The sequence below is a fragment of the Melanotaenia boesemani genome, chromosome 1, assembly GCF_017639745.1.
Source record: "Melanotaenia boesemani isolate fMelBoe1 chromosome 1, fMelBoe1.pri, whole genome shotgun sequence".
In the NCBI taxonomy this organism is placed as follows: Eukaryota; Metazoa; Chordata; class Actinopteri; order Atheriniformes; family Melanotaeniidae; genus Melanotaenia; species Melanotaenia boesemani.
Window position 1 is genome coordinate 40,571,802 of NC_055682.1, and position 23,280 is coordinate 40,595,081.

General features: G+C 44.3%; 1 protein-coding gene across 2 annotated transcripts in view; it reads right to left on the minus strand.

Moving 5' to 3' along the window:
- Positions 1 to 357: 357 nt before the first annotated feature.
- Positions 358 to 23,280, minus strand: part of lrrk1 (leucine-rich repeat kinase 1) — a 73,028-nt gene continuing 50,105 nt past the window's right edge. For both annotated transcript variants that reach the window (XM_041984588.1, XM_041984580.1), the window contains exons 24-38: positions 22,172 to 22,311; positions 21,257 to 21,659; positions 20,910 to 21,079; positions 18,055 to 18,255; positions 17,834 to 17,973; positions 17,622 to 17,759; positions 12,702 to 12,896; positions 11,800 to 11,951; positions 11,371 to 11,488; positions 11,175 to 11,291; positions 9,930 to 10,127; positions 9,641 to 9,852; positions 5,487 to 5,924; positions 3,230 to 3,331; positions 358 to 1,081 (exon numbers count right to left, since the gene is read on the minus strand). In XM_041984588.1, the coding sequence (XP_041840522.1) occupies positions 904 to 1,081; positions 3,230 to 3,331; positions 5,487 to 5,924; positions 9,641 to 9,852; positions 9,930 to 10,127; positions 11,175 to 11,291; positions 11,371 to 11,488; positions 11,800 to 11,951; positions 12,702 to 12,896; positions 17,622 to 17,759; positions 17,834 to 17,973; positions 18,055 to 18,255; positions 20,910 to 21,079; positions 21,257 to 21,659; positions 22,172 to 22,311 (2,902 nt within the window). In that variant the 3' untranslated portion in view covers positions 358 to 903. The remainder of the gene's footprint in view (positions 1,082 to 3,229; positions 3,332 to 5,486; positions 5,925 to 9,640; positions 9,853 to 9,929; positions 10,128 to 11,174; positions 11,292 to 11,370; positions 11,489 to 11,799; positions 11,952 to 12,701; positions 12,897 to 17,621; positions 17,760 to 17,833; positions 17,974 to 18,054; positions 18,256 to 20,909; positions 21,080 to 21,256; positions 21,660 to 22,171; positions 22,312 to 23,280) is intronic.

Here is a 23,280-nt window from a genome sequence, read left to right on the forward strand (position 1 = left end):
AGTTCCTCTGCTAATGTGAGGAGCTGAAACCAGAAAACTGCAAACTACTTTGGGTGAGTTGAGCTTTTGATGATACAGATGCTGCTTTGGTAAATTTTACAACAGTTAAGTCTTTTTTTCTAAAGTTATCAACAGGTTAATCTTTGTGTTCAGGGTGAGACGTCCCCAAGTGGCTTCATACTGTCAGATGCTAATATTTTCACACAGACAGCACACTGTGGTCCCACCCTTAAAGGCTGACTAATCAGGATTTTTTCTGTAAAAATAGTTTTTAAACTACTGGATTAAAGGAACCACATCAGACTGGTTTAATTTACATTTATCTGATAGATTTCAGTTTGTTCCTGTAAACAAGTCTGGCTCTGGTGGAGGTTTTTATTCCTGGTTTTGGTTCTGGTGGAGGTTTTCCTTTCCACGGTCTCCTAGTGCAGCTCAGGCTGGAGGACTGAATCAAGAGAAGACTCCGTGGTTTCCTTACCCAGGTGAACATGGTTATTCTAAACTGGACTGATGTGTTTTAACTGGATCACAGTGAACTGCTTAAACTGATTGTGTCTGTCTGAGATGACTTTGTTGTGAACTGACGATACAAATAATCTGAAGTGAAAAAAAAAAAATAAGGTTTGTGTTGCATGAAACAGATGCTAGCTGGATGTGGACAGCCGAGCGGATTCATGGAGCAGATCAGAGAGGAAGATCCAGCTGCTGTTTGTTTATCAGCATCATTACAGGTTCAGTGGATTTAATCTCCCAGTCCTGACATACTGGTAGTGGTGGGAGCAGTGGTGGGAGCGGCCATCTCCCTCCTGTGATATCAGAGTTTTCCGCCTCCTGCTCTGAACACTGACGGTCTGTTAGTGACATCCCCCCCGGCTCGCCCTCCATGCCGTCGCAGGACAACAGCTACCTTCTTCTCCTCATGCTGGTCTCCAAGCAGCCCAGCTCCTCGTAGGACTGGTAGAAGACTTCCAGGTCGGAGCAGCCCCAGGCCCTCCAGACAACCAGGCACCACTCTGTGTTTTCCTTCCGGAAGCCACATACAACCGTGTCTTTGGCCACCAGAGCTGCCTCCTCCAGGGTCCTGGGAGAAAGAAACAAGGAGACATGGGTCAGTGTTTGGAGGGAGGAAAAGTTGGTGGAACATAGCTGTGTAATCTGCTCTTCCTGGAGGCTTGTAGGGAATTCCAGGAAGCAGCTCCTTCATCAGCCCACCAGGACACTACATGTCCTGTCAGACTGGGAGACGTCCTGGTGAACAGCTGCATTCCTCAGATTCTCTGAGGTAAAACGGCTTCTGGAAAAATGTTTATGCTTACTAAAAAATGTGAAATGTGTCCAAGAGAACTGGGACAAAAGTGTCTTTTGAACTGGGAGTAATTTATGAGGGCTGTGACACAAAGTATTTAGGGAGGAAAGGACTTCTGGTGGGAGTGAATCCTGATCTCATCCAGCCATGTATCATGTAGAACAACCCAGAATTATCCACATCCATGGCTGTTTCACCCCCCCCAGACTCATCACTATCCTGATTCTGCTTCATAGAGACCCACGGCTCAACTTCATGCATCACTGGAGTTTGTCCAACAGAACCAGCCTGACCCGGTCCACAATGTGTCCAACATCACGAGACAGACACAACAACACCTCAGCTACATGGACGAAGGCGGTGGCCTTCTCAGCCATTTCAATGATAGACTTCTTTTTTCCAATAATGAGGTGTGACCAGGGTAAGAACTCATGTGATCCTGACCTCCTCGATGATGGCTGAGCAGGTCAAAGACCAGCAGAGGGCGGATCACCTGGAAGTCGGTCACTTCCAGCCTGTTCACAGCTCCAGGGAACGTTCCCTTCATCTAAAACATGAGCGTTGAGGAGCAGAAAAATGTGAGATCTGGTTCTAAAAATGATGGAATAAAGTCTGATGACCTTCTACTCCCTGATGCTTTATAAGATGATAAATCCACATTTAATAATAATTTTCTGGTCAGGATAAATCCTCGGGGAAACGTGGCTGTTTACTCAGAGGCTTATTGGAGACAGATGCCACTCACATCATCTCCAGATGTGGTCCACATGTTTGGAAATCAGTCCTTCCTCGGAGCACCTTTGTTGGATTCACACCTGATCAGCCGAGATGGATATTAACAGCTCACCTGAACGAGGAATCAGGAGTAAAGAAACCTGAAATCTCTTCAGTAAACTCAGACCAGTTGACTGATTGGCTCCAACATGAACGTAGGGACATGATTAAAGAACAGGTGGAAGTTTCCTCCTTCTTCAAGTACACGATTCAACCACTGGGAGCTGCAGGTGTAATAACTCTTCTCCTGACCTGAGGCATGGCCTCCTGACAGGTGTAATGACTGCTTACTGTTCAAAGGAAGCTTGTTATTGCCGTTGCTAAGATGTCAGCCTCTTCTGGAAAGCTCACACAGAAGCCCAGGAACCAGCTGCTGGCTGCTCTGCAGCAATAATTACAGACTTGGAAGCAACGTGATGAGGGATTTCTCTGAGCCTCAATGTGGCAGCGTTAGTAAATGAACATATTGTTCTGTTGCTTTTCTTCCTCGGTGCTGGAGAGGTTCTGAAGTTAGCAGGAAATGTGGCCCATAAAAAAGGAATATGACCGAGTTAGAGATCTATGCAGTCTGAGAATGTAAGCTGCCATTATACACTATTACTATTACACTGATAGATGTTTTACACAAGCTCTGTTTCTATATTGAGACAGTTCAGTTTTCTAACTTCTGTTTATTCCATTAAAAAAATCCCTCTTATGCCTTAAAATAGCTGAGGTGTGCCTATTTTACTTATTATGGACACATTACACATCAGCCTGGAAGCTAAAGCAAATGTTCTGCTTTCTCTTCTGTTTCAGACACTTTTCTCTGATTCAGAGTGAAGATAGAGTAAAAATAGACAATGAGTGCGTAAAGACTGTTTCTAAGTAGAAGGCAGAGAGAAATGCTTTCACCCCATGCAGAGTGAAGGATTATGGGACATTCCACACTGTTCTGCCATCTGGTGGTGGAAGTTTGCTACTACAGACACAGAAACACAGAAACGTCCGTGATCAGCTACTAATATTGATCAAAATATGGCGAATCACACCTGTCTCTGCAGCCAGACACACACAGCGAAAAATAAATAAACAAAACATGTAAATGTGTAACTGAGGCAAAATATAGCTGAAAAGACCAGACTGTACTGAATGTGGAGATGATCTTACCCCAGAGACGAACAACCAGGTGGGCTGAGCACAGTGATGACACGCCCCCTCAGCTGATCAGCATGTGACTTCACTTCGATGATCATGACATCACCTCCTCGCCTACCAAACGACAATAATCCAGATTCAGTTTGACACTTTACACAGAAGATGTGTTTGGTGTTAACAGGCCGATCAGGAGGGATAACCATGATGACTCAGTCTGACCTGCAGTTATATAGAGGATAGTCGTTATTTACCCCACTGATCTACAGTTATATAGAGGATAGTCGTTATTTACCCCGCTGACCTGCAGTTATATAGAGGATAGTCGTTATTTACCCCACTGATCTACAGTTATATAGAGGATAGTCGTTATTTACCCCGCTGACCTGCAGTTATATAGAGGATAGTCGTTATTTACCCCTCTGACCTGCAGTTATATAGAGGATAGTCGTTATTTACCCCGCTGACCTGCAGTTATATAGAGGATAGTCGTTATTTACCCCGCTGACCTACAGTTATATAGAGGATAGTCGTTATTTACCCCGCTGACCTGCAGTTATATAGAGGATAGTCGTTATTTACCCCTCTGACCTGCAGTTATATAGAGGATAGTCGTTATTTACCCCGCTGACCTGCAGTTATATAGACGATAGTCGTTATTTACCCCGCTGACCTACAGTTATATAGAGGATAGTCGTTATTTATCCCGCTGACCTGCAGTTATATAGAGGATAGTCGTTATTTACCCCGCTGACCTACAGTTATATAGACGATAGTCGTTATTTACCCCGCTGACCTACAGTTATATAGAGGATAGTCGTTATTTATCCCGCTGACCTACAGTTAAATAGAGGATAGTCGTTATTTACCCCGCTGACCTACAGTTATATAGAGGATAGTCGTTATTTATCCCGCTGACCTGCAGTTATATAGATGATAGTCGTTATTTACCCTGCTGAGCTACAGTTATATAGACGATAGTCGTTATTTACCCCGCTGACCTGCAGTTATATAGAGGATAGTCGTTATTTATCCCGCTGACCTGCAGTTATATAGGGGATAGTCGTTATTTATCCCGCTGACCTGCAGTTATATAGGGGATAGTCGTTATTTATCCCGCTGACCTGCAGTTATATAGAGGATAGTCGTTATTTACCCTGCTGACCTGCAGTTATATAGAGGATAGTCGTTATTTACCCTGCTGACCTGCAGTTATATAGGGGATAGTCGTTATTTATCCCGCTGATCTACAGTTATATAGAGGATAGTCGTTATTTACCCCTCTGACCTACAGTTATATAGGGGATAGTCGTTATTTACCCCTCTGACCTGCAGTTATATAGGGGATAGTCGTTATTTATCCCGCTGACCTGCAGTTATATAGAGGATAGTCGTTATTTACCCCTCTGACCTACAGTTATATAGAGGATAGTCGTTATTTACCCCTCTGACCTGCAGTTATATAGGGGATAGTCGTTATTTATCCCGCTGACCTGCAGTTATATAGAGGATAGTCGTTATTTACCCCTCTGACCTACAGTTATATAGAGGATAGTCGTTATTTACCCCGCTGACCTACAGTTATATAGATGATAGTCATTGTTTACCCCGCTAGAGGATGTTTTGGGCTCTAGTCGCTGTCATTATTTCAGAGTAAGAGAAAGAGAACCAGAGAGAATCCCCAAGTCGGGGTTATTAATCTGAGTCAGTTGGGCCGAAGAGCTTCTGCAGCTTTACATCCACGATTAGATGTATTTAATATATTAATTTATTAAATATCGTAATATTTTTTCCTTTTTCACAATCGGTTTTTTCTGTAAGAACCGGTCAGTGTGTTTGTCCTAAAACTACAGTATAATCTTGACTCCCCAGAAAACACTGGACACCATTTTCAACATGACTTTTCATTTCCACTTCCTGTCCTGAAGGTTACAGAAATGACCAAACTCCTGGTTCGTTTCAAGGAAAAATGTCCCAGATTAAAGTCGTATGAAGTTAAATAGTTTTAAAGCACAGAGCACAAATCAATAAAGCCCCAAAAGTTTAGTCTCTTCCAGTAAGTTTTGTTTCATGTTTAGTGATTATAGCAGGATGTGGAGGACGGAAGCTTCTACAACCTGGTTGGATGTTGGGAGTTGATCATCATGGATTCTGTTAAAAGCACTGGTAATCATTCAGATAAATATCGAGCAGTCTGAGATCAGAAGCTCAGACTGAAGTGGACCTCATGCACCATGTCTGTCTGATCTACATGTTGAGCTGGTGTCAGTACCTGGGGATCCACAGAGTCCCGCTGACCAGCAGCAGAGTGAAGGCTTGCAGCTGAGGTGATGTGGGCTTTGTCTTCCCTGCAGAGTCTGAATCTGACTCAGGACTGGTAGGTTTCTCCTGGTCCTGGTTCCTGCCTGCCTCCTCCTGATCTGCAGCGAACGGCAGGAAGCTGCAGCTGCGGTCTCTGGTGCTGGAAGAGTCAGACTCGGCCGGTTCCAGGGAGCAGCTGGAGGACATGGAGCAGTAGTCCGTCAGTGAGTCCTGGTGCTGGATGATCTGAGTCCCTGCCTCCTCGCTGTAAACCACTGTCACCTCTCCATTAGTCCATTCCTGCTCCTCTATGTGTTCTGCAGTGTTGGCATCGCCTCCTCCCACCATGGAGACGCCTGGAGGACGCTGGACAGTGAAGACGTCCCGTAGAGGACTGCTGTCCCCACAGCTGAAACCATAACAAGATTTTTTAAAGAGAGTTTCTGAGTTTTCAAGCTCTAAGAAAGGAATTCTCACAGGAAAAGGAAGGACAATATCTGCAACGATGAAACCTTAACAATCAAAACATCTCAAAGTCAGCAGCGAGGTCAACATACCCAACTTTTTTATAAAAACTAAGGCTGTCAGATGATTAAAAATTTTCAGAATAAATGGGTTGTACACCCTAAAATGTGTTTTTTGAGCTGGAAACAACAGTATTACTTAATTGTGATGAAAACCACCTTTACTGGTAATTAGTCGTTTTTTCATTTCTCTGAAAAACTAAATTTTGTGGGTAAAAAAATGGCTCAAAACGCCCCCTACAGGCTAAAACCAGGTTTTAGTTTTCGTATTGTTGAGTCGTAATGGTGTTTCTCTACATCACGAGAAAATTTTAAAAACCCCACAGCCCCTCCCACAAGATACAGGTGGGCGGGTCCTCACCTTGCAGGCATAGAAAGCCACGCCCACCAACGCATATGAAGGGATGTGAGCTTATCTGGTGTAGATCTGCTAGTTTCAGATTTCTATTTTTGCAGAGTTTCTGATGAAATATTCCTGCAGTGGGACGGATTTGTGCTTCTGAGGGTGTAAAAGTAACACCGGACTTTATTCTTTACCTGCTGATCCTCATCTGGTGACAGACAGCAGCTCAAATCGTAGCAGCAGCAACTTCCAGCAACCTGCCACAACCTTCCGCGAGTCTCCACAGCTTTCCAGAGCTGCTGACAGGCAGCTAACAGCGCTAACGGCTCACACTGATACGCTTCAGGACCACCTGGTCCATGTGTAGCTGAGGAGGTTCAGGAGGGAAAAAGTCTTCCACCTCAAAGATGCTCTGTGGCTTAGCTGCTTTGTTTCTGCCTGTGTATCCTGACCCGCCCACTCCCCCCACCCCAACCCTTGAGGTTTCTGGCATTTTTCAAAATTTGGCAGTGAGTGGAGTTACGCAAAAAGTAGGGGGTGTAGTTACATTCTGATCACAGTTTAAAAATGAATTAATCATGATTTATCACCATTTGCAACTTTGCCTGAAATGTGCGTTTTTAGTGCATTCAGTAACAGAAAGAGTCAATGCTGCAAATATTTACTGTTAACTGACCTTCCCTGGGTAAACATCAGATGTCCAAAGGTCAGTAAATGCAACACGTAATGTACTTCTTTATATTGTTCTGCATCATCTCTACATTTTTTCGATCATGATGCAGAATTCATATATCATCATCTCACCAACCGTCTCCATGGTGATAATATCTATATAACCGCCAGATGAGACGACTGAAGTAAAAGTCAATACTGACGAAGATAAAACTGGTGATTTGGATAAAAACATGTTTTTATTTTTATCACTGAAGTGTGAGGCGGCGGGAGGAGCAGGCAAGTGACGCTGATGCTGTAGGTGATGTAGTCCTGGTGAGGGCAGATTCAAACCAGGCACTCAAATATTCATTCATTAAATTATATTTTCACCACTCTAATCAAAATATTCTTGACCGTAGGAAAATAGTGTCTTTAAGTTACACTCTGGAGCACAGCGGGGAGGATTTAGCCAGCCTGACAGATTTTATAGATTGGTGCTACGACAGAATCGTCACGGGGAAGCCAAACCACACATCAACTCCCTGTACCTCATCCAAGGCCAAGAAACGGTGAAACGAGGATTCATCTGGAACTATTTCACCGCCTGGGAACGACTCAGTTCTTATCTCTGTAGATAAGAAATAAGAAGTAGTTTTGATTCACGTTTAAACCTCGTGGAGATTTTTCACAAAGAGTCCCAGGTGTTACATGTAGAAACCCTCGCTGCAGAGAACGCCGACCTCAGAGAGTCGGTAAAATCCCTCACCGAGGGCTTGACCCAACTCTCTGAGGAAAGTAAGAAGATAAAAGAAACAGAGATCGATCTGCAGGCGCGGAGCACGAGAGAGAACCTGGTGTTTGCAGGGATTACAGAGCAGACGGAGGAGGACCCCGAGACCACGGTGAAAAACTTCATCCAAACTCACCTGAAGCTCGACGAGGAAAGGGTAGAAAAACAGAGTCCATTCCCCGAGTCCATTATCTGGTTGGGAGGAAACCCGGGACCAGAAGACCAAGACCCATTGTAGCCAAGTTTGTCAACTTCACACAGAAGGAGCAGGTGAAGAACCAGGGCCACGAACTGAAGGGAACAAACTTCGGTGTAAACGACCAATATTCGAGAGAGATCCTGGATTGGCAAAGAGTCCTGTTTCCTATCAGGAGGAAATCCATCTCCCAAGGTGCTCACGCTGTCATCACGGTGGATAAATTATTTATTAACAGACAGCTGTACCGCAGCCCGAACATTACCCAAACTGGCTCTACTGACCTATTTGTATGTGCTTTAGTCTTCCTGTTATTTCACTTGATTGTGTCATTTTTAATATATATATATAATTATTTATACCTGTCCTGTCCATACGGTGGGCGGGAAGTAGTGATGGTATAATGAAGCCCCGTGAACGTGTTGAGTCTTTGTAGGCAATTGCATAACCAGAACTGTCAGTACTCAAGGTCCTATTTAACAGCTCATTGGGTAGAACTGACATCTGCTGGTCATTTCATGTCCAGCAGTCCACCTGTAAACTACATATTAGTGGAAATGTAAACACAATGATGCAATTGTATTGTAAATCTGTAAATATATTACAATATATGAATAAAGTAATATATTTTATCTATCTATCTATTCACTTAGCTTCTTAGGCGCTGTTGCTAGTTCAGTTAATTCACCTCTTAACTCAGCCTGCTTGTTGTCACGCCCGAGGTTCAAATCCGTGTTTCTATTCAACCTTTTACCCCTTCCTCGATTCTTTCTCATTGTCCGTACTACAACAGTCACATTTATCATTGCTTATTATTATTTATTGGGCTTTCTTAATCAAAGTGTCGGGGAGCCCACGCTTTATGCTGCCACCACGATGGAGTCTGTCCAGAAGTCTGAACGTATTAATGTCTGAGCGTGCCTGGTCTGCTGTCTCACAGCATCGCGTCACTTACCTGCTGCCCTGGGACGTCTTCTCTAAATCACTGGTGCTGTGCAGATGTTACAGACACAGGTCTGATCATTTAGGAGCCAAGAATGTGGTGAGAGAAATTATAAACAGGTTCTGAGATTTAAATCAGAGCAGGACCTTCTCTAGCAAAGTAGCTGACAGGTTGTAGAAAGGATTTATACTTCAGATATGCAGGGGCGGGTCCAGAAAAGTTTAGATGGGGGCCAGGCAGGGGTACTGACCAGGAAAAGGGGGCACAGATGAGATATACTTTTTAAGGTCTTGATTTTATGCAATATTGAATTGATTATTACAACTTAAGTGATCAAACCAAATGAGCATCAGCAGGGCATGTTAACATATATATATATATATATTATATATATATATATATATATTTGTGTTCTAACTTTTGATTGGCATTGTTTATCCACACATGTTTATATATAACAGATTTTTTTTTTAATTTTCAAATTTTCTTTATACAGTAATTTTTACTTATAAACTTTTACACGTTTTAATAAGTTTTGTACATTTTTTTAAACATTATTTCTGGAAAATATTTAGCATATTTTTATTTCAGATTTTTTATATTTATTTTTATTTATTCTATTTTATTTATTTACATATTCTTTTTATCCTACATTTTCTTGGTGTATGGTCTCACCTGTACGTGGCACAGAGCTCGAAGGATGCGGCGTGGAAGAGTAGCAGAGTGTTGCTGTCGTCCAGCGTCCACACCGCCTCTTCTCCCCACAGACTGAAACTGGCTACCATGGATACGATGGAGGACGGCGGCCTGTAGGGATCTAGCCGTCGTACTGGATCCAGACTTAGAGAGTCGATGACGAGCACACCGGGACCGTTGGAGAACCATAGCTGGTGAAGATGGGTCAGCTGTTAGCTGGGCAAGGACCACATTCACCATCCTCATTTCCACCTGTTCACCTGCTCACCTGAGAGCCACTGCTGACCAGAGCCATGCTCCTGACCGGGTAGGGTCTCTGCCTCGGGTCCGAGTCCTTCAGCCCGAACATGGTCTTGTTTAGTGTATGTGAACACAGGTAGGTCTCCCCCTCCACAGGAAGCTCCTCCACCACACTGTAGACCACCACCAGGCCGTCCGACATTCCCGCAAACACTCGGTCCAGGTTCTGATGAGACAGAAATTTGTCAGCTCTACTGAACTGGACTGAACTGAACTAAACTGGACTATGTCTGCGGTTCTTTTGGGGAAAAGCTGTCTGAACCTGGTGGTCTGATTGATCTGAAACATCTTCCTGAAAGCAACAGGTTGAAAAGGTGACTAGCGGATGTGGGGGATGGGACGATAATCTCCTGATCCTTGACAGGCAGAAGGCAGCCAAAGATCTTTTGTGCTGATTGATCAGTGGGAAACGGCTAAAATATAAAAATAACTGTTTTTCCTGGTCCATGAATTTCAGTGACAAACAGTTGATGTTAATAACTCTTAAAAATGGATCAATTTCTGATAGTCATGAATCTGTGTTGTTTCTAAATCATGCTGCTGATATCAGCTCAGACTGTTAGTTCAGGTTCTCTACGCCACAGCTTTTCAATCATTTTCAATCATCGCGGCTGTCGGATCAATCCAAACAGGCTGCATCGCTCTGTTCAAACGCTGGATTAATGCTGGATTTATACTTGTGTGGTGTCTGCGTACGGTAAGGTCGGTGCAGCTGACGCCAGTGAAATGTGCTCTCGCACTCGAGTGCAAGGTTTCAGCGTTGTGTTGCAGTTTCTCTTCTGCGGTGACCACATAAATTCAGCTGATGGAAACAACTTTATAGCGACGCGTTACCGCTGCCACACGGTGTCCGAAACTGACGTCAGCTCGTGGGAGTGAACTCTGAACTCAGCACTGCCCCCTAGTGGAGGAACTGACTTAACAACCATAGGAACGCAACAGACGCATGGAAGCATGAGCACGGTGACGTATGACTGCGTAAGGGAGCATAAATGGGCCTTTAGTCTCCAGTGAAAATAAACATGGAACAAAGATGGAGGAAACCTTCAGGAGACATGTGTTTTTTTAATCATGTTTGTTATCTGGAGGCAGAAACAGCCCATCAGGAAGGAAAAGTCCTCACCTCACCTATCTGTAAGATGTCAGACTACCTCTGGGTTATAAAATCTGCCATGTCAGTTGTGTGAGCAGATGTTCAGAGATGTTAGCTGACCTGCTCTCTTCCTGGAACGTGGAACAGGCAGGTGATGACGGCTGGACAGGAGAAGTGTTTCTGGGGTTGACTGAGCGGACACATGTCCTTCAGACTGTAGATGAACACCTCCTGCTCCTGTCACACAGACATGTTTACATCCTCTTAGTGGATCACATCTTTAGTCATGTTATATGGTGGTGTCAGGTGGTGTTACCTCCGTGGCCATCCACAGGGAGTTAGGCATCTTCATCTGGCAGCTGATCCGGCTGCCGGGACATGACATCCTCTTCACCTCCACCTGGCCCTTCTCCACATTCACAACACTATAGTTCCTACAACACACACACCATGAGTTACAGGCGAACGAGACTGGTGAGTTTATCAGCTGATCCCCAGATGTGAAACATCTGGATTATGAAAAATAAATGAAAAATATAAAAAAGCTCTGATTTCTTTTGTTTTAATGTTTTATTTTTGTAATTGTCAGTTTTTATTATTTTACATTTATTTTTATTAAAATAAAAAAAACCTTTTTAGAGATTTTTTTAGAACACATTTATTGTATAATTTATTGCAGTTATTACGAAGTATTTCACGACGCAGCATTAGATGTGTGTTGTGAGCAGAGAGGAGCTGGACCGACCTGTCCTCCCCGTCTCCGTCCCAGAAGACGGCGCTGGATCCCTGGAGCTGCGACAGGAAGAGCTGAGCGTGGTCATCACAGGACATCAGGTACCGGAGGCAGGGGAAGCTGGGCTCCTGCATCTGCCTCACACACTGTGTCGCCACCGGCCTCTAAAAACACACACGTCTACATGAGCCACATCTGATCCCTCAAACACATTAAAGGCTAGTTGTGACAGAATATTTACAATCAAAGCTGCTCTCACATCCAAATACGACATATTCAACCAAACAAAAGCTCTTTATGGACACATGGACATGATTTCTGTTCTCTCCACTCCACAAAAACCTGGGACTAAATTACACTCAAAATATGTTGAATTTTGTCCATTATTTGATGTCTGAGTAGAAAATGTGTAGATTGGCTGTTTTTTGCTGGAATGTGTCTGATGGAGGAACGTCGTTACATGACTGCTTGTGATAAAAACTCTGATTTATTTTGCACCTCAAAACTTATTTCATGTTTTAACTCAGTTGGTCCTTGAATTACTTTACTCACTCCAAGGATTCTAGGATTATTTTATTCATTTCTAGGATTACTTTACTCATTTTTATGGCCGACTTTCCTCACTGTTATGACTACTTTACCAATTCCTTGGACTATTTTACTAATTTTTAGGACTAGTTAATAATTTGTAGCAGTGTTTTTCAATCCCGGTTATCAGGACCGACTGCCCTGCATGTCTTAGTCGTGTTCTTATTCAAACACATGTGATTCAGATTATTGAACTTCCTCATCAAGCCTGTTAATGAGCCTTTCATCTCATGCGGGTGTGTTAAAGTAGGATTACCTCTAAAACATGCAGCGCTGTGGGTCCTGAGGACCTGGATTGAGAAACACTGATTTATAGGATTACTCACCTTTTCTGGTTTGGTGTCCCAGCACTCTGTGAGCAGGTTGTGGAGGCTGTAGAACTGAACCTGCTCTAGACTGCCCAGAACCGGTCGAACACCTTTGGAGAGCTTCTTTGCTATCTGGAGCTGGTGTTGTCCCAGAGCTGGCCTCCTCCCAGACAGCAGCTCGTACAGCACCATACCATAGGAGAACATGTCCACCTTCAGGAGGCGGAGGAGGAAAAAACAGCGAAGAAGGTTGAGTGTCAGAGTCACAGCTGACTGCAGGAGCATTCACACTAGTTTTTACTTTTATTTAATTACAACCTGGAAATTAAATTAGGATTTGGATGTTTTTAAGTCATTTAGTTGCACAACATCCTAAATATGTGTCACAGAGAAGCACTGACTCCCCACCACACTGTGTGCTGAGGGGCACCATGTAAATGACCCATCAGGACATCTACAGTAGATGGACCAGTGAGAACTGGTGAAGCTGTGATACAATCTCAATCTCAAGAAAACTGAAGAACCTGTCATTAATTTTAGGATGAAGAGTTCAGAACTTCCCCAACTTTTTCCCCAACACACTGCAAACATCTGTGTAACCCAGTCTTACAATCTTATATCCAGTCAAAACAGCTTTATGATCTTGTTTTCAGAGTAATCGACTCAGTAAGCTGTAAAACTTATGAACTGTACTGCCCTCCAATTTTATTCAGTTTAATGTGTTTTATACCTCGTTTCATTTTTATATTTTTCTTACACCAATGTGCACAGAAGCTGGTTGGAGCAGCCACAATTTCCCTGTACTTGCAACTGTACAATGGCCATAAACCTATTCTGTTCTATTCTATTCTATTCTTATCTGTTCTATTCTAACTTGAAACTGTAATTACTATCTGTCTTGAAAGGAGGAAAAATATTTAACTTGAGGAGATTGAGACTATAATCCAGAGAAATAATCTGCCAGTACAGGAAGAAGCTACACTTCGTAAGATGTCCTCCTTCATGGTGAGAAAGTCTCAACTTGAAGACACTGTTAGAGTGTGATGTCTGTCTCTAATAGAAGATCTTTGTAAGCACATGCGTAGTGCTGTTTCCTGTTTAGTTAAGTATTCCCTGGCTGTTACTAAAAAGAAGATGGCGGCTCCTCTTCCCTGCATCAGTAGCAGCGGACTGAGTTAAGAGCAACATGGCTCCACTGATGCTCTTTATGCATCTGCGTCAGATTCATGCCATATGTGTGAGGGACGTCTACATCGGCTGAGACGTCGGGAGGGAGCTCCGCTAAAGTAGAAGTCACTAACAAACGGACCGTAGTCAGGACCCAGGACCTGTCCCATGTGGACCCGGGCCTAGAATATACAATCTGACAGGGTGCTTTTATTGCAACTGCTGCAACTTTTAAACTTTGCGGCACTACAGTCAAGAGCTTAAGAGGTAGGAAACAAGCCGGTAAAAGGAGAAAGAAAGCTATATACGTTATAAACAGAATTTGTGTCAAAGGGCAGCCTTGGAAGAGTCTAATCCTGACTGGAAATTAATCTAATTTACTGCTGGCAGTGCGGACCAAGTTCTGGCACCGGTCATACAGGGACAGGACAGCTTGTACAAGCGGGTCCGGCACTCCATACTCCCGGAGTACCCCCCACAGGAGTCCCCGGGGGACACAGTTGAATGCCGTCTCCAAGTCCACAAAGCACATGTAGATTGGTTGAGCAAACTCCCATGCCCCCTCCAAGAAACTGAAGAGGGTGTAGAGCTGGTCCACTGTTCCACGACCGGGACAAAAACCACACTGCTCCTCCTCAATCCGAGGTTCGACTATCTGAAGGAGCTCCTCTCAAGGAGCCCTGAATAGACCTTACCAATGAGGCTGGGAAGTGTGATCCCCCTGTAGTTGGAGCACACCCTCCAGTCCCCCTTTTTGAAGAGGGGGACCACCACCCCAGTCTGCCAGTCCAGGGGAACTGTCCCCGATGTCCATGTGATGCTGCAGAGATGTGTCAACCAAGACAGCCCTACAGCATCCAGAATCTTAAAGAACTCCAGGCAGATCTCAACAACCCCCAGGGCCTTACCACAGAGGACCTTCTTCACCACCTCAGCAACCTCAGTCACAGAAATAGGAGAGCCCATGCCAGGGCTCCTTGACTCTGCGTCCTTGTTGGGAGACTTGTCGCTGGGATTGAGGAGGTCTTCCAAGTCTTCCCTCCACCGACCCACAACGTCCCGAGTCGAGGTCGGCAGCCCCCCATCCCCACTGTACACAGTGTTGGTGGAGCACTGCTTCCCCCTCCTGAGCCACCAGATGGTGGACCAGAATCTTCTCAAAGCCGTCTGGAAGTTATTCTCCATGCCCTTTCCAAACCCCTCCCATGCTCTTGTTTTTGCCACAGCCGCTGAAGTCGCATTCCTCTTAGCCTGTTGATACCCAGCTGCCTCCAGAGTCCTACATGTCAAAAAGGCCCAACAGGACTGCTGGTGTCCGCCAACGAGTTTGGGGATTTTTGCCGCAACAGGCACCAAAGACCTTACGGCCACAGCTCCTGCTGGCTGCCTCAACAATAGAGGCACGGAACAAAGCCCACTTGGACTCAATGCCCGCCCACACCCAGGACATGCTTGAAGCTCTGCCGAAGATGGGAGTAGAAACTCTTTCTGATAGAGGATTCCGCCAGACTCCCCCACCAGACCCTCACAATCGGCATCCTCCCCCACCATCTGCGTCAACTCAGCGCCAGGTGGTGATCAGTTGATAGCTCCGCCCCTCTCTTCACCAAGACATGTCCAAGACATGCGGCCGCAAGTCTGATGATATGACTACAAAGTTGATTATTGAACTGCGGCCTAGAGTGTCCTGGTGACAAGTGCACATGTGTGAACTGTCATTGCTCACGTGAGCACTGAAGTCCACCAGCAGAATGAGGGAGTCCTTGGAAGGAGTGCACTCCAACACCCCCATTCAAGAACTTCTAAAAGGGTGGGTACTCTGTAAAGATCCATTCCCCCACCTGACGGCGGAGCAAGACTACCCTCTCGTCCACATGGGTGTTGTTTTTGGCAGCATCTCAGTTTTAGTCTTACTTTTAGTCGTCATGATGAAAATTCTTATTAGTTTTTAGTCACATTTTAGTCATTTCTAAGTTTGATAGTTTTAGTCCAGTTTTACTTGATGAAAACTGAAAAAGGTTTTAGTCCAGTTTTAGTCAAATAAAAAAAGTATTAGTTTTTAACAAATTAATTTAGGTCAATAATACTTGTTAAAAAGTGGAATGAAGGTTGACAGGTTATAACAAGTAATTCATAAAACAAGTTAACCTTAATGCTTTTACTTAATAACCAGATCCTTTACCAGACTGATAGCTTTAGCCGAGACTTTCCCATCAACAGGGAAGCAATGCTGCCGTATTATACTTATACTATATTTCATCTTTTTTCATGAACTGATGCCCTACTTCATCATACAAACATGTCACACAAGAAAATAGCAGATCTATAAGTTCAACATATAGCAACACATTGTGAGCTTGATGTTTGGTTATTTCCATCAATAATCAAAAAATTAAAAGGAATAGTTTTAGACTTAGAAGGTTTCCAACCAACAGCAAATACCGTAATCAATTACTCCTAAAAAGCAAAGAGCAACAACATCCTTACTTTGTAAACTGTGGCTTTATTTCTGAGAATTTTCTGAAGTGTAAAACTCCACCCTGAACATACACATGACCAAAATATGAGCAAAGGATGAGGAACACATGCTCAACTTGACCTGGTCTGACAGTGAAATTATGATGGACTATAGTTAAAATATGTTCATATGTCGTTTCGTCGCTTCCACCAAACCCCTTCATTGACGCTGCCGTCATGATTCATCTGTGTGTTATGGGATGTGTCTAACTGCTGTGTGTGTGTGGTTTAGCCAGCTCAGTGTGTGTGTGTGTGTGAGTAAACGTGCACGTGGAGGGAAATGCGCAATGGGAGTGGAGACAGAGGAGAAGTGGTGTAAAAAGTACAAACAAGGCCTTATCTGCCTTCCTTTCCTTGTGTTTCACCCCGTTAACAAGTGTAGAGGAGCGTAGGGAGTTCACCCCGAAGAGAAAGCTACTTCAGTCCTGGAGAAGAAGGATCTCCCCTGTGTCTTCGGACTACGGTCAGAAGAGGAAAACGGGAAAGGTTGACATATGAATGAATAAACTACTTGTCTGTGTGTACTGCACGTCTGGTGGAGGGCGTGGCCAAGGTGCAGCAGCGTTGCTGACTGACAGATTGCGCTCACAATAGGCAGAAATGTCGTACATTTTTTATGTCAGAAAATCAGCCCTTAAACATTTTCGTTTCGTCTCGTCAACGAAATCTCACAAACGTCTCGTCATGTTTTCGTCATGAAAAAAAGGTTCTTCAACTAAATAAATTTGTCATCGTTGACGAAAACAACACTGCCTGGGTAAACCCTACCATACAGGCGCCATGTCGGGGGACAATGAGCATGCCCACACTTGCTCGGCAACTTTCACCGGGAGCAACTCCAGAATGGAAAAGAGTATAGCCCTTCTCGAGGACAGTGGTTCCAGATCCCAAGCCATGCGTTGAGGTGAGTCCAACGATATCTAGCCGGAACAGCTCAACCTCACGCACCAGCTCAGGCTCCTTCCCCACCAGAGAGTTCCATGTTCCACATCCCTAGAGCTAGCTACTGCAGCCAAGGATCAGACTGCCAGGGTTCCTGCCTTCGGCCGCTGCCCAGCTCACACTGCACCCGACCCCTACGGCCCCTTCCGCATGTGGCGAGTCCGCAGGAGGATTGTGGACTCACCAAATAGTATTTGATGTCCAAAATAGGCTCAGACCCCTCAGTGTGAACATTATGAGAACTGGACTAGAACCAGTTTGCCTAATTAAGACCCAGATAACGTGTCAAGTGGGACAGGGAGGAGGCGGTACCTTCTCATCATATACAATTCCTGGTCGGACCTCCGGAGCCTGATACCCGGGTGTGCCCTCCACTCCCAGCGCCCCCTCGTGAAAGGATTGTCGAGAGATGCCATAGTCGGAGAGCTTGATGTTGACGGGGTCGTGGACCTGCAGGACGAGCTGATGTTACCATTATGACGTCTAAAACCAGACGGACACGTTCAGAGTGCCATGATGCGCACCTGCAAAGACCACACCAGGATGTTGTCAGACTTCAGGTCACAGAAGATGATGTTCTTCCTGTGAAGGTACGCCAGTCCTGCTGCAATCTGATAGGCTATCTTGAAGGTCAGCATGTGTCCCAAAGGCACAAACCTGGAGCCTGAAGACAGAAAATAATTTCATGAGCACAGAAATGGGCTTCAGATGGAGAAACACACGATCACATGACCTCTCTACGTGCTTTTTTTGTGCCTCTCCTCCAGCACGGTATTGAGGCTGCCGAGGGGCGCCAGCTGCAGGGCGAAGCACAGCGGGTGGATGCTGATGCCCACCAGAGACACAATGCAGGGATGCTGCAGGGAGTGCAGCATGCTGGCCTCCTGGCGAAACTCTGAGAAGCTCCGACATGCATTAGCAGACTGCAGGTGTTTCACCATGGTGTCTGAGAAGAGAAGCAGAGGAACGTGAGATTTTTTAACTCTGTTGCATTGTGTTGCCTTCACTTGACCACATTTCCTAAATGCATCCATTTGAATGATGCATTTCTTTTAAAAGGAGGAAAGACCACAGGGAACCAATAACAATGCTTTAATTTGTCACATGACTCTCAGGTAGCCCTACTAAAATCCCTTTTCAAAGGAAACAGCTTTGAAAAATGGTCTAAAAACTTAATATCCTACTTTTTCTGTGTTTCCTGGAAAACATATATAGTTTCACTACAAGGTGAATAAGTCTTTTTTTGGTAGTTTAATGCAAGTTATTTATTAATTAAATCACGTAAACTTGTCAAAATCCAACTGTAGGCAACGTTAAACCATGATGGAATCAACATGGCTGCAGGAGCCGTTAGTATTGTGTGTTTAGGTATATCAAGTGTTAGAAAGTAGATTATTCATCATCATTTTGTTCAGATTTTTATCACCTATCCATTTTCGATCATTCCAGTTTAGGGCCATGGGGAAGCAGGAGCCTATCCCAGCAGTTACTAGGTGAGAGGCAGGGTACACCTGGCCAGGTCACCAGTCCATCACAGGGTCTGATTTTTAGAATTTAACAAATATAAATGTTCTGTACACCATAGACTACTTTTACAGTAATTCTTATTTCATCATAATTTCCACACGTTTCTCCTTTTACAGAATGAATTCAGCCATTTTCTGTTTCTAGAAAAAAAGAGGGTTCATGGAGCTACATGAGCATAGAGACAGATGATGCCAGGACATATCCAGAAAACTGACAGAAACATTCATTAAAATAAAGCAACACGATCAAACTCTGGAATCTGACTCCAGGATCTAGTTTAGGAAGATGTTGTGATCTCTGTGTTCATACAGAGTTCGTATAAAGATAGAAAAATAAAGCTTCAACTCTTCTAGACGTTAATTTTAATGGGTCATTCTCAACGGTCCGACGTAGCCTCCAGACTTCATTTTATAAGACTTTCAAATTTAAACCTGGATAATTTGTACCTTGTTGAATATTTTACATGTTTCGGACATAAATGTTGATCTTTTTTAAAATAAAGAATAAACTTTTTCACTTTTCCACCACTATGGTCCAATGTTGCCTCCAGACAACGAACCTCAAAAACTTCAAACTTAAAAAACTCTTATTTTTATTTAGTGTATTTGAAGACATGAGAAGACTCAAGACATATCTCTACCTGTCTCTGACTGAGATGTCTCCACCTGTCTCTGACTGAGATGTCTCTACCTGTCTCTGAGTAAGATGTCTCTACCTGTCTCTGAGTGAGATGTCTCTACCTGTCGCTGACTGAGATGTCTCCACCTGTCTCTGAGTGAGATGTCTACACCTGTCTCTGAATGAGATGTCTCTACCTGTCTCTGACTGAGATGTCTCCACCTGTCTCTAAGTATCTTGTCTCTACCTGTCTCTGACTGAGATGTCTCTACCTGTCTCTGAGTGAGATGTCTCTACCTGTCTCTGACTGAGATGTCTCTACCTGTCTCTGAGTGAGATGTCTCTACCTGTCTCTGACTGAGATGTCTCTACCTGTCTCTGACTGAGATGTCACTACCTGTCTCTGAGTAAGATGTCTCTACCTGTCTCTGAGTGAGATGTCTCTACCTGTCTATGACTGTGATGTCTCCACCTGTCTCTGACTAAGATGTCTCTACCTGTCTCTGACTGAGATGTCTCTCCCTTCTCGGGGGGAGATGTCTCTACCAGTCTCTGAGTGAGATGTCTCCACCTGTCTCTGAGTGAGATGTCTCTACCAGTCTCTGAGTGAGATGTCTCTACTGTCTCTGAGTGAGATGTCTCTACTGTCTCTAAGTATCTTGTCTCTACCTGTCTCTGAGTGAGATGTCTCTACCTGTCTGGGGTAGATGTCTCCACCTGTCTCTGAGTGAGATGTCTCTACCTGTCTCTGAGTGAGATGTCTCTACCAGTCTCTGAGTGAGATGTCTCTACTGTCTCTGAGTGAGATGTCTCTACTGTCACTGAGTGAGATGTCTGTACGGTCTCTGAGTGAGATGTCTCTACCTGTCTCTGACTGAGATGTCTCTACCTGTCTCTGAGTGAGATGTCTCTACCAGTCTCTGAGTGAGATGTCTCTACCTGTCTCTGACTGAGATGTCTCTACCTGTCTCTGACTGAGATGTCTCTAATGTTTCTGAGTGAGATGTCTCTACTGTCTCTGAGTGAGATGTCTCTACCTGTCTCTGAGTGAGATGTCTCTACCAGTCTCTGCGAGAGATGTCTCTACCAGTCTCTGAGTGAGATGTCTCTACCTGTCTCTGAGTGAGATGTCTCTACCAGTTGCTGAGTGAGATGTCTCTACTGTCTCTGAGTGAGATGTCTCTACCTGTCTCTGAGTGAGATGTCTCTACTGTCTCTGAGTGAGATGTCTCTACGGTCTCTGAGTAAGATGTCTCTACCTGTCTCTGAGTGAGATGCCTCTACCTGTCTCTGAGTGAGATGTCTATACCTGTCTCTGAGTGAGATGTCTCTACCAGTTGCTGAGTGAGATGTCTCTACTGTCTCTGAGTGAGATGTCTCTAGCTGTCTGATCGAGATGTCTCTACCTGTCTCTGAGTGAGATGTCTCTATTGTCTCTGAGTGAGATGTCTCTACCTGTCTCATTAGTGAGTGTGTGGTGTCGACATTTCTTCACGTGGAAGCGTTTGACAGCGACTGGTTGTCCCCGATATGTGGCTCTGTAGATGATGGTCCCACTGCCACCCTGTCCCAGGATGTTGCTCTCTTCCTCACAGTAATCCAGCCGAGCTTTCTCCAGGAAGAGCCTGAAACGGAAAATATGAGCGGATACAACTCTTGAAACATCGTTCTCTCTCAACTTGTCTCTTGGAAGAAGAACTGAGCTTTCCTCCTTACTTTCGCTTCTTCTTCATCGTCACTGCTGAGTTGTAAGAAAACATCTGACAGCATCAGATGATGAACATGAAGACAAGGATATTTACCGTGCAGGAAAGTCTGTCATGAAGAGTTCTGGGACCAGTTCTTGCAGCGGAACTGGCTGATCTGGATGCTGAGGACAATTGATGTGATCCGTCTCCACAGCCGCCAGAACACAGTCCTCCATGTTGAAGTAATGAACCTCTCCTCCTCTGCCGTCCTCTCCAGGTCTTCCTCCTCCTCCTCCTCCTCTGCCGTCCTCTCCAGGTCCTCCTCCTCCTCTGCCGTCCTCTCCTCCTCCTCCTCCTCCTCCCCTGCTGTCCTCTCCAGGTCGTCCTCCCTCTGCGACCCGACTAGGACTGGACGTCAGGACCTTCAGCTGCTTCTGCTGGGCCCGGCAGGAACAGAGAGAGCAGGGAACGTACTGTTCGATGAGGAGACTCCCATCACTCTCACTGGCTGTCAGAGCTGGAGAAGACAACATGGACACATGAACATCTTCATCAGAGGACATTCTGTCATTCCAGATGTTCCACCGTCTGAACATCCAGTCCAGTGAGGACTGCAGAGCACATCATCGGAGCCCCGCTCTACTCAGGAACTGTACTCCTCAAAGGAAGGCGAGGAACATCATAAAGGGTCCTCTAAGCTAACTGGTTGCACATTCAGCATTTACACTTTCATGTTTTTCTTCTGCTGCTCCTCTACTGTACATAGTATTTATACTGGTATACACGTAAATAGCTATGTACATAGTAGCCACTACTATATAACAGTCTGTTTTCATTTTTACATTCTGTTTATTTTATTACTTACTTACAACTTAATTAATTACTTCTACTTATCTTACTACTTCCTACTAGAGTGACAACATCTGCCAGCAAGAAATTTCTTGTATGTGTTGACATACGTGGTGAATAAAGCTGCTAAACATCAGGACAATGCTGCAGAGGAACAGAAGAAACAAGAGGAGGACTGACCGGGAAACCACTGCTCAATCAGAGCGTTGACGTGGTCGGTAATGAAGGCCATGGCGGAGAAATCTCTGCTCTCTGACTCACAGATGATCCTGATGCCGCCGCTCTTCGTCTTCTTCCAGTTCACGCTGAACGACTCCACGCTGCAGACACACCAACACGACGGGAAAAACAAAAGGCAAGTTTATTTATGAAGAGCTTTACATAAGAGAGCACAAAGAGAAACAGAAAGTTTCATCTCCACTGGCAGATAAATGCTGCTTCTTCACGTTTAATCGACTCAAACATTCCAACTTTCTCTCTGGAAATCCAGCAGCTTTCCATCTGAAATTTAGTGGCTTCATGATGTAATGTCGTTTCTCAGGCTTCAAAATGTGAATCGTGCTTGCAAAGGGAGTTCTGGAAGCTGTCATTATTGTTCTTAATTCATTAACCATGTAAACATACTGTGATAAGGCTGTGACTTGTTCATAAATAAATGAATTAAAAAGATAAAGTGAGCTCACACTGCTGAATGTCTGCACATACATGCTGAAGACATGTTTGGAAAACCTTCTAAAAATCCTGGACTAGATAAAAACAGAACAGTTAAAAACCTTTTTTTACTCGTGTCATAAATCCGAGGACTTTTAGATTCATTTCTAGTGTTGGAAAACCAAACATGTCCATCTTTAACTTGTCAATTAATAAGACTTAACTTCCAAATGAAAATAAAAACAGCTAAATTTTGGACTAAACCATTTTATTACATTGACTAATTTTTCATTCATAGATTTTATAAACTTTAAGATTTCTCCAGTTTTTGAAGCTCTTTAAAAAGCTCGCTGTGAATGCAAATCCAGACCAACCAGGAGGGGGGGCAGGATTTAGATGGACGTCGCAGCCATGGACATCATCTGGACAGGTGTCTGTCCACGTCTCCACACGGGAAACAAACACACACACCATGGAAACCCATTCCCATCGTACAGAAAGTTTCCTTTCATTGTAAGGTTTTAAGTTTTAAATAACTTCTGTACAGGCTGTCTCTTTGCTACTGTATCATTTATCTCCTACTTCACTTCCTCCTTCACACGACAGAAGCTCTGAGACTGTAATCCTGCTTTTAGTCC